At 43.0% G+C, this 10,643-nt stretch overlaps 1 protein-coding gene across 1 annotated transcript in view; it reads left to right on the forward strand.

Annotated features, from left to right (window-relative positions):
- Positions 1-10,643, forward strand: part of LOC107125864 (neuroendocrine protein 7B2-like) — a gene marked incomplete at its 3' end in the record, with an annotated part of 14,911 nt that continues 4,268 nt past the window's right edge. Inside the window, exons 1-2 of the mRNA XM_015429327.1 lie at positions 1-44; positions 4,185-4,422. Coding sequence (XP_015284813.1) covers positions 4,209-4,422 — 214 coding nt within the window. The remainder of the gene's footprint in view (positions 45-4,184; positions 4,423-10,643) is intronic.

Here is a 10,643-nt window from a genome sequence, read left to right on the forward strand (position 1 = left end):
GCACGAAGAAGGCGCGCACACAGCAGCTTCTCCAGCTCTGGGCGGTGAGTGGCAGCTCGAGATAATGCCCAGCATGGCTGAGGACGGGCGAGGCCACGGCGTCGCCGGGGATGCTTACACGGGGTGCGCTGTGGGGTAGCAAAGATTCATTTCGGCTGGTGAAACGGGGAACTGTGATGGAGAGAGGGGCCAAATCCCCGTGATGTGCCTCCGCTTTCTCTGTGATGACAGAAAGGCCTGCTTCGGAAGGGGTGGCCTCTGAAGGGGATACCTTAAAGGGCAGCGGAGGAGGTTTCTCGGTCCCTCTCAAAATAGGGGAGGAGCCATATCGAAAGCAAACGGGGACGGCCTATCCAGCTTTTATGTTTAGTCTTTGTTGTAGTGGCTGGGAATTTGGGGGGGGGGAGGGGATGTTGCTGGTTTGGAAAAGGAATTCTGTAAGAAGGCAAACTCTCATGCAGATCTGGGAAGGAATAGGATGTCTTAAAAACCATATGCAACGTTATTTTGCTGTAGAATAGCAACAATGTCTATGGCAGGGTTTTTTTTAGAATGCAATGAAATTAGTTCCCCCAGCATTCTCTGTCTAGCAGTTAACTTCAGGCTGCAGATCTGTGCATGCTTCCTGAGCTTCATAGAATTCAGTGGGGTTCACTTCCATGCAGATATGTGCGGGCTTTTCGGAGGTAAACAAGATGCTGGTGTGTGTTCAAGTGAAATGACAATCAGCTGTGGTTCGATTGTCTGCTTAATCTCTTCAGCCATTTGGAGAATCCTGTTTGACATGCATAAATGGAACCGTTTCCCCCAATATGAACAAGGGAAGGAGGAATATGTACACATTGGTTATGTGTGTGGAATGTGTCACAGTGCCAGTTTTTGAGTAAAAGAAACTACTTGGCATTGTTTAAAATAAAATTGCTTTGTTTCCAAAACAGAGCTGACAGCCATGATCACTTTGCCCTTCTCAGATTAAATCCATGGATAGCAAGCACCGTCCAGCATTACAGAATTTCATTAGGGAAGAAGCAAAGCCTGTGCATTTCAAAACCCAAAAAGAGACCTAACTTGAAATCATAGTAGACAGAGCCTGTGCAATTCAGTGGTCAGAGTACAGATTCCAGCATGAAAGTTTTGGAACCAAATTCTATGTCTTTTCATTAAGCCATTTTTCCCCCATCACAAAATTATTATCACCATTCTCCCATTTCTGCCTTATCTTGAGACTCATATGGGGCCAACCTGGGTATTGAGGCTTGTGGAACTTGGTGGCATGCAATCCCACTGAGCATATTGGATCCTCTTATAGAGTAGCTGAGGGAGGAGAGAAAGTACAGCTCTTAACCTCATATATTTGAGGGGTAGGGTTGCCAACTCTTGGTTGGGAAATTCCTGGACATCTGTGGGGTAGAGCCTGAGGATGGTGGGATTTACAGGAGGGAAAAGAATTCAATGGGGTTTAATACCATACAGTTCACCTTCCAAAGCTGCCATTTTCTCCAGGTGAACTGATCTCTGTCGCCTGGAGATCAGTTGTAATCCCAGGAGCTCTCCAGTGACCTCCTGGTGGTTGACAACCCTATTTGAGGGGGGGGGGAAGGCCCCAGAGTGTGCTCCAGGTTTTCTTCCCTCAAGGCCCTTCATAAATTGTTTTTAAGATGAACGCACAAAACACACATGTACTTGTAAATTGTACATGCAGCAGACAAGTATACAAGTACCTCGGGCAGCCTGGGAGTGGCCTTAAATCCCTACCACCTACAGAAAAAACATATTTTACAACTTTTATTCATGATTGGTGCTCAGTTTTTCTAGGTTCTTTGGAATATTTGTAGGGTTTTGGAGTGTTTATTTTACACTCAATAATTTTTATTTTAAGTAATTACATGATAGAAGTAACAATGTGTCTTAAAAGGCATACTGAATTCGTAAAAGTGGGGGGCGTGGATATTTATTTAATTCATTTGTACCCCACCTTTCTCCCCAATGGGGACCCAAAGCAACTTGACAGTATTCTCCTCTCCTCCATTGTATCCTCACAACAACCTTGTGAGGCACATTAGGCTGAGAGGGCGTGACTGGCCCAGGGTCAGCCAGTGAGTACTCATCCATGGCAAATTTGATATTTGGAAGCAAGAGCATTTAGCACATCTTTTGACTTGAGTTGCTACCCGAAGAGTTCCAAAATAAGAAACTCGTTATAAGGCAATAAGAAAATCATATAATTGCAATTGAGAAGTCGTAATTTCTCATATGAGAAATTATGGGCTAAGTTAACTCAAGACTTTAAGAAATGGGATACCATGAATCTATCTTTGATGGGAAGAATCTCAGTTATTAAAATGAATGTCCTACCACGTCTGATGTTCCTGTTCCAAACAATACCAATATTAAACAAAACAGATTTGCTGATGAAATGGCAACAAGAGTTATCAAAGTTTGTCTGGGCAGGCAAAAAACCGAGGATTAAAATGAAAATACTTTGTGACGCGAAAGAAAGAGGAGGACTGCAGCTACCAAATCTTAGACTATATTATGAAGCGGTCTGTCTAACCTGGATGGAACAATGGGTGAAGCTTGAGAATGATAAGTTATTGGGGTTGGAGGGTCATGACTGTAGGTTTGGTTGGCATGCATATTTATGGTATGATAAGATAAAAATGGATAGCTTTTTTAAACTTCACTTGGTAAGAAAAGCATTGTTTGTGGTATGGACAAGATATAAAAAATATTTTAGGGATATAAGACCATTGTGGATTGTACCAGTAGAAGTATTAACATCGTACTCAAGACAGCGAGACAAGGATTGGTTGCCATACAGAGACTTAATTAAAAAAGAGGGAACAGAATGGGTAATGAAAAAGCAGAATGAAATTCAGTATGAATATGAATGGTTGAAATATATGCAGATTTATGATCTCTTCAGATCGGATAAAAAAAATTATGGTTTTAGAGAAGAAAAAAATGAAATGGAAAATATTTGGGGAAGTGGAGAGGGGAAAAAAATCTCTAAAATGTATAAACTGTTGTTGAAATGGTATACTGAAGATGAAATTGTTAAAGAGCAAATGTTAAAGTGGGCAATAAATATGAATAGGGAAGTGACTATTGAAACTTGGGAATATTTGTGGAAAAACTCTATTAAGATATCGACTTGTACCAATGTCAGAGAGAACTGTTTTAAAATGATGTACAGGTGGTACATGACTCCGAAGAAAATTGCAAATATGAATCAGAATATGTCAAACAAATGTTGGAAATGTAAGAGTCATGAGGGCTCATTTTACCATATGTGGTGGACTTGTGAAAAAGCTGCAGACTTTTGGACAAAAGTCCACAATGAAATGCAAAAAATATTGAAATGCTCTTTTAAAAAAGCACCCGAAATTCTGCTTTTGGGTCTTAAAATAGAAGAAGTGAACACAACTAAAAAGACTTTACTTTGGTACTTAATATCTAGGTTCTTTGGAATATTTGTAGGGTTTTGGAGTGTTTATTTTACACTCAATAATTTTTATTTTAAGTAATTACATGATAGAAGTAACAATGTGTCTTAAAAGGCATACTGGATTTGTAAAAGTGGGGGGCGTGGATATTTATTTAATTCATTTGTACCCCACCTTTCTCCCCAATGGGGACCCAAAGCAACTTGACAGTATTCTCCTCTCCTCCATTGTATCCTCACAACAACCTTGTGAGGGCACATTAGGCTGAGAGGGCGTGACTGGCCCAGGGTCAGCCAGTGAGTACTCATCCATGGCAAATTTGATATTTGGAAGCAAGGGCATTTAGCACATCTTTTGACTTGAGTTGCTACCCGAAGAGTTCCAAAATAAGAAACTCGTTATAAGGCAATAAGAAAATTATATAATTGCAATTGAGAAGCCGTGATGGTAAAGTATTCTCTGTGCATGCAGACACTCAGTGAAACAGTCACCTCACATTTGAACATCTACATGGGAGATTTCCACCAGCAGAATAGGACTTTCTTCCCTCCCCCCTCACACTGCAGTCCAAAATGATCTCTGAACCTTTCCATGGGATTCAGCTCCATGTGCACTTAAGTCCTAGCCCTGTATTAAGAAACTAGTCTACTTACTTTCCCATAGATGATTCCATTGAAAAGTAAAGGGATGTGATAGATCATATCCTCATTAATTGATTTCTTTGCTGTGTTGGTACAGGTTACAAAACATACTGACAGCATCATGGCCACAACCTTGTTTGGCAGTGTGTTTCTTCTGCTGGCCTTTCGGCTAGCTTTGACTTTTGGTCACAATCCTAGGACACCAGACAGAGTTTCTGAAGCTGATATTCAAAGACTTCTCCATGGGGTTATGGAGCAACTGGGCATTGCCAGACCCCGAGTTGAATACCCTGCCCACCAAGCAACAAATCTGGTTGGTCCACAGAGTATTGAAGGTGAATATTTGTCACTCTGAGCTATTATTACAGTTTTTTGTTAAATTAGGCTTTGTAATTTATTCTTTATAATTCTTCAGCTGAAGATTCAAACCATATGAAAAAACAGTAAAAAAGATTTCCTTCAAATTAGTATTAGATGATTTATCTTATAACATTTATTTAATTCGATTTGTAAGTATTTCTGCTGATTAAGGCTGTAGCACTACGGATGCTTATTAGAAGGTAAGTAAGATTTCTTTTCACACCATAGGGCAAGTTGTACTTGCCAAATAGAACTTCCCAAACTCTTGTGATATTCCTCATGAGAACATCTTGCCAGAATTTGGGAAGCTCCATTGAGAAAAATTAGAAATCATTCTAGCATATTTCAGTATCCCTTTCCAAAGAGGATGCTTAACGACATCTATCTTATTTTTCCTCACAAAATGTACATGACAGATTCTCACTTTTAGGCAATGCCAGGAGTCACTGATGTCATCAAAATGAGCTTTCTGGCCAGTACTCTATCCACTGCTGTTTGGATCATGACATTACTCCATTGCTGGTGTGTTAAATCAGTCATATGTACTATTATAAATGTTTATAATCAGGATTTCAAGATCTGAGATTCTCCTATGAAGTATGCATGCTGCAATAATTATAAAAATAGTTATCAAATGATTCTCCAAATTGTTTAAAGGTAAGTTTAAATTTTAATTTGGAATTGTTTTCTACGAATGGAGGGTGTTCTCACAAGATACATATGGAAAGAAAGAAAGTAATGGCGCTTGTTATTCAGGGGCATATTGTTTTTTTAAAGAAAACACCTTTGATATCCCCCTGTGGGTGCACATTTCTCTGCATGTGAAGCACATGGAAATTCATTACACAGTCTGACCACTATCCCCATCTGGCCTAATACTGTCTGCTCTAATTGCCAGTGCCTGTCAAGGGTCTGGCACTCTTTGGAGGAAGGCAGGAAACAAAAGTAATAAGTGTTTTCAGTGACATCAATGTAATGTAGATCATATCTTCATTTAAATTCTTTGTGTGATACTTCAGCAGGCTAAATTCAGAGGTGTTACAGCAAATCAATCTGCACACTTTGCAATTGAACAACTTTCAGTAAAAAAAACAAATCTTTGGGTAGAATTGGGAAAAGCCTCGTTCTAGAACTGAGCTGAATTCATAATTAACACTGAGACTCTGCAACATGCCTGACTCTGTGTGAATTTAGGCATTATGAATTACTAGGAGCAAAGCCCATTGCAAAAGGAAGACAATGAGCTCTAGAAACAGGGCCCCAACCACCACGCTGCCCCTCCCTGGAGCCCATGGTGGAGGGGCGATGGAACGAGTCGTGACGACCTCATCGCCCAGGTGGGCCTGGCGGCATCCCACCGGGGCCCCCCACCATTGTCAGACATGCCCTGTGGGCCCTCACCAACCTGGAGCCAGCAAGGCACAGAGGAGTGCGGGGCAGGCAAAGCGGCAGAGAGGCCAGCGGTGGGGAAGAGGGAGGGAAAGAAGCCGACTGAGGTCCACAAGGCCGTCATGTGCTGACAGAGCAACAGCAGGAAGAAGGTGGTGAGGGACGGGCCCGCCCCCGGGAGCACCAGAGCCTGTGGGGGCCAGAGAAGCAGGCAGTCAAGGTGGGCCTGAGTGGTACGGAGCCATGAAGAGCTGCTGGACTGGGGAAGGAGGAGGCTAGAAGGCAGAGCCCTGACTGAGCGAGGCTTCCTCTGTGGTGAAGTGAAGTTCTATTCTGACTTGATTTTTGGTGTGTGCTGTGCCTGTGGGCGGGACGCATGCAACGCAGGCAACACAGCCACCAATGGATGGAGAGACCTTGTGAGTGACAGGTCAGCGGGCCAAAAGCTGTGGGAGCATGTCAAACATTCACCCCAAAACAGGTTTATATATAAGGAGAGATATGGGCAGGAACTTTGTTATTAAAATAAATTTCAAAAGGCGACTTTAATGAATGCTTTGCTGTTCCTTGCTTAGACATTAGGTGGCTGTTGAGTGCTGGATGGAAATTCTACGAATCCACTTAAGAGTATTTATACATTTCAGTCAGCAGATGGTGCAGTACTAATTGGAAGCCAAATGCATTTTGTAAGAGTGTAATGGAATAACATCCAAGATGTTAGTGTTACAAATCAAAGTTCTATGTTAACACACTTTATTTGCTTCTGGCTGGGTTTTCTTTGAAGATTTGCTATAACTCCTTAAAAGAACAAAAAGTATTATTGCATTATCTAAGGTCTTCCTGAATTGTTGCTTCACGTTGCTTTGCTTGGGTTGTATTCAGACATCACACTAAGCTGTAATTGAATTCCAGTTCACCGCAATAGACTTGAGTGTTCCCCTCACTTTTCTGCCCTTCCATGCAGTGCAAAAACAAACCCCAGTAAAGACCAGTTGTCCATGATGCCTAAATGCAGGCCCTTGGGAAAACTGGAGTTTGTTTTTCCCTATGCAAATTGGAATTCATCCCTCTTTTACAGTTGTGGCTTGAAGTCGAGGGGGCAACAAACTCCTGTTTGCCAGGCTTTTGCATTCAGATTTCATGGGCAACTGGGAGCTCGTTTTCAATTAATGTTCTGTTGCAGTGGGGGAGGAGTAAAGGAGCATGCATGGCAAATGATCCACATTTGTCCCTGTCACAGGGGATTAGAGTTTTATTGCAGTATGGCATGATGTCAGAATACAGTCTTGATGTCACAACCATCTCAGCAGGGTGGTATGAAACCAGAGCTTTAAAGCGAATATAAATGTTCAAAGAGTAACTGTTGAAATACAGAATTGTAAAGCAGCATTTGATGAAAAAAGAGCAAGAATCCATTGAGCATTTCTGTTACAAAACTCTCAAGCATTTTGATTGTGCTTGTATTCAGGACCAGGGACTGGTGGTTTATACCTAAAATTGTGTGTTCTGCTCTCCGTATGAGTCAGTATTAATCTCAGAATAGATGTTGATTCAGGAATGGATATAAAGATATTTTATAATATGAATTCCAAGAACTATAAGCAAGTTATGTTACACTGTCTAACTTATACAATACACCATGGGATTTTGAATGATACCTTGCTGGTGCCAATCAGATGAATAGTTTTGGAGCCTTTCCTGGGAAAGCCAAGGACACTAGCTGTTTTTACTGTTTTAATATGCTATTTCAGTTTTATTTGTACTTTTAATTGACATATTGTGGCAAAGAAGCTATTAAAGAATAATGAGTTTAAGTGTGTATGCTAAAAGGTGTGACTGAATTTTCCATTTCAGGAATATAAGCCATATAGATAATAATTCAGCAACTAATTGCATCTCTGTTGCCTCTGATTTTTTTTTTAAATCTCTTTTCAAATATAACAGCTTCTATTTGAGAAAGAACTCACAATTAAGCTATTGAGGGCCCATTTTGAAACTAAAATAACTTTAAAAAAAATAGATACGTTCTGTCTCACACGTTCTTGAGAAATTAGGTTCTGAGAACACCAACAGGCTTACTCAACTCTTCATCCCACTAGAGTGACTTTAGTTCCATTGTTTTGTCCAACCAAACTTCAAATTATTTATATGTTTATTAAATTAGGCTTTTATACCGCCCTCCTCACAAGCAGGCTCAGGGCGATGTACAACAAAGTCCTATAAAACACATACAATTATAAATAATCTCAAGTACAATTCCAGAAATACCCCAAACCAGTGTTCCCTAAGCTGAGTTAGTGTGAGCTAGCTCACAGTTTTTTAGCCTCCGGCTCACACATTTTTGTCTTAGCCCAGGAAGGAGAGCTCCAGAGCAAACTAATTTATGCAGTAGCCAAATTGCTTGCTCACAACTTTAATGCCAGCAGCTCACAAAGTAGAATTTTTGCTCACAACACTCCCCAGCTTAGAAGGAACATAGCCCCAAACCCACATGGTGCCATAGTACAATTGTATTCCCCCAATTTACTTTACTATAACAATACTTTAACAGTAAGGGGAGAGGACAGAAGCAGTTAGTGCACCAGCATCTGTTCACGACTGATTAACCCACTAGACCATTGATGTTAAAAAACAGTTGCTGTTAAAAAACAGTAGCTGTTAAAACCTATTGCTGTCCTCAGTTATATGCTTGGTAGAACATCTCTGCCTTGCATGCCCTGCAGAAATGTAACAGAGCCTGCAGGCTCCTGATGTTAGTAGGCAGAAAGTTCCACCAAGTTGGAGCCAGGGCCGAAAAGGACAGGCAGGCGCTCTTTGGGTCAGGGACTTCCAACAGATGTTGATCACTTGAGCATAGTGCTCTCCAGGGGACATACCAAGAGAGACAGCCCCATAGGTACACTGGTCCCTGACCATTGAGGGCCTTAAAGGTCAAGACCAAAACCTTGAATGTGACCCAGTACTCAATTTGAAGCCAGTGCAGCTGGTGGCGCATAGTTCGTATGTGTGCATGAGGACCCAGGCTGCTACATTCTGCACACGCTGTAACTTCTGGATCAGCCTCAAGGGCAGCCCAGCATAGAACGAATTACAGTAATCAAGTCTAGAGGTGACTGTTGCGTGGATTACTGTGATTAAGTTGGAGTGAGACAGGTAAGAGGCCAGCTGCCTAACCTGGTGTAATTGGAAAAACTCCAGCCTGGCGACATTTGTGACTGGGACCTCCATTGAAAGGGAAGCATCCAGGACCACACCCAGGCTCTTGACCATCTGCACTGGTGTTAAGGGTGCATGGTCAAGAGGTGAGAGCTGATGCCCCAGCCCCAGGTCCGCACCCAGCCAGCCAAAGAACCTCAGTCTTTGGCAGATTCAGTCTCAGTAGACTTTACTTCAGCCACTCCACCACAGCCTTTAAACCCTCAGCCAAATTGCCTGGGACAGCATGCGGCTGGCCGTCCATCAACAGATACAGCTGGGTGTCATTAGCATACTGATGGCTACCCAGCCTGAAACTCTGAGCCAGCTGGGCAAGAGGGCACATGTAGATGTTAAATAACATCAGGGAGAGGGTAGCCCCCTAATGGACCCTGCATGTTATGGAGTATCGAGGATACACTCTCTCACCCAGTGCCACCCTTTGTCCCTCATCATGGAGAAACGAGGCAACCCACTTCAGAGCCGTCCCACGTACTCCAACACTGGTGAGATGGTGAATCAGCAGATCATGATCCACTGTCTTGAAAGCTGCTGTCAAGTCAAGCAATAACAGCAGTGTTGACCCACCTCAATCTAGCTGCCTATGGAGATCGTTCGTGAGGGTGACCAGCACAGTCTCCATCCCATGACCAGCGTGGAAGCCAGACTGGTAGGGGTCTAGAGCCAATGTGTCCTCCAGGATACTGTGAAGTTGCTCAGCCGCCGCTCTCGTAACTACCCAGAAATGAAAGGTTCGAGACTGGGCGGTAGTTGGTTGGATCAGAAGAATCCAAAAGATGTTTGAATGAGTCCTTTGGTGAATGAGTTCACTAGTCTAAAAAAGCTTTCTGTAAATAACAGTTTGTGAGTCCCTACAGAACTGTCTTTTGGAAAGACCTGTTGTATAAAGACCAAGGGTACCATGCCTCTTGCCTTTCCTAGCATGCTGCCTCTGTCTGGGTCTGCCTCAATTAAAGAACAAACAGAAGGGTAGTTCTGCCTGGTAGTGTGGCAGAGTGGTTTAGCTCTACCTCTGAGAGAGAACAGACTACCTGATTGTTAGGCCTGTCTTTGGTAATGAACAGACCTTGTACCATTTAGTCTGGCTCTTGGGAAAGGGCAGGCTGAGGTAGGTGGAATCCTGTGTGTGAGAAACGACCTGACCTAGTGGCTAGTCAGTAAAAGCCTGTTTATGCTTGAAAGCATTAAAGGATATTCATACTCGGGTCATTTCGAGCAAGAACGGGCAGGAACGGCGTTCCGGGAGTAACAAGTAAACTCCTTTCCCCTCCTTTCCCTTCGCCTCACCTCCAAGCGGGGCGAAGGGAAAGGGGGGAGAGAGAAAGGGAATCTAGGGCTTCTTCTGCCTGACAGAGGGGCCAGCCTGCCATCCTCTCTGGCAGGCAGAAGCACCTGGGAACCATTCCTTCCCCCCTCCTTTCCCATCGCCTCACCTCCAAGAAAGGTAACCCAGCAGAAGCTCCTACATGACAGCAGGGCCAGCACTGGCCCTGCTGCCAGACAGAAACATTTGAAAGGAGTGTGCCGCCTCTGAGGAGTGACTCCAAAGACTGAGGGGGTTTAAAGTTTAAATCCCCCCTCTCTGGAGTCG

Source organism: Gekko japonicus, unplaced genomic scaffold (assembly GCF_001447785.1).
Source record: "Gekko japonicus isolate JY-2015 unplaced genomic scaffold, Gekko_japonicus_V1.1 scaffold5394, whole genome shotgun sequence".
Classification (NCBI taxonomy): domain Eukaryota; kingdom Metazoa; phylum Chordata; class Lepidosauria; order Squamata; family Gekkonidae; genus Gekko; species Gekko japonicus.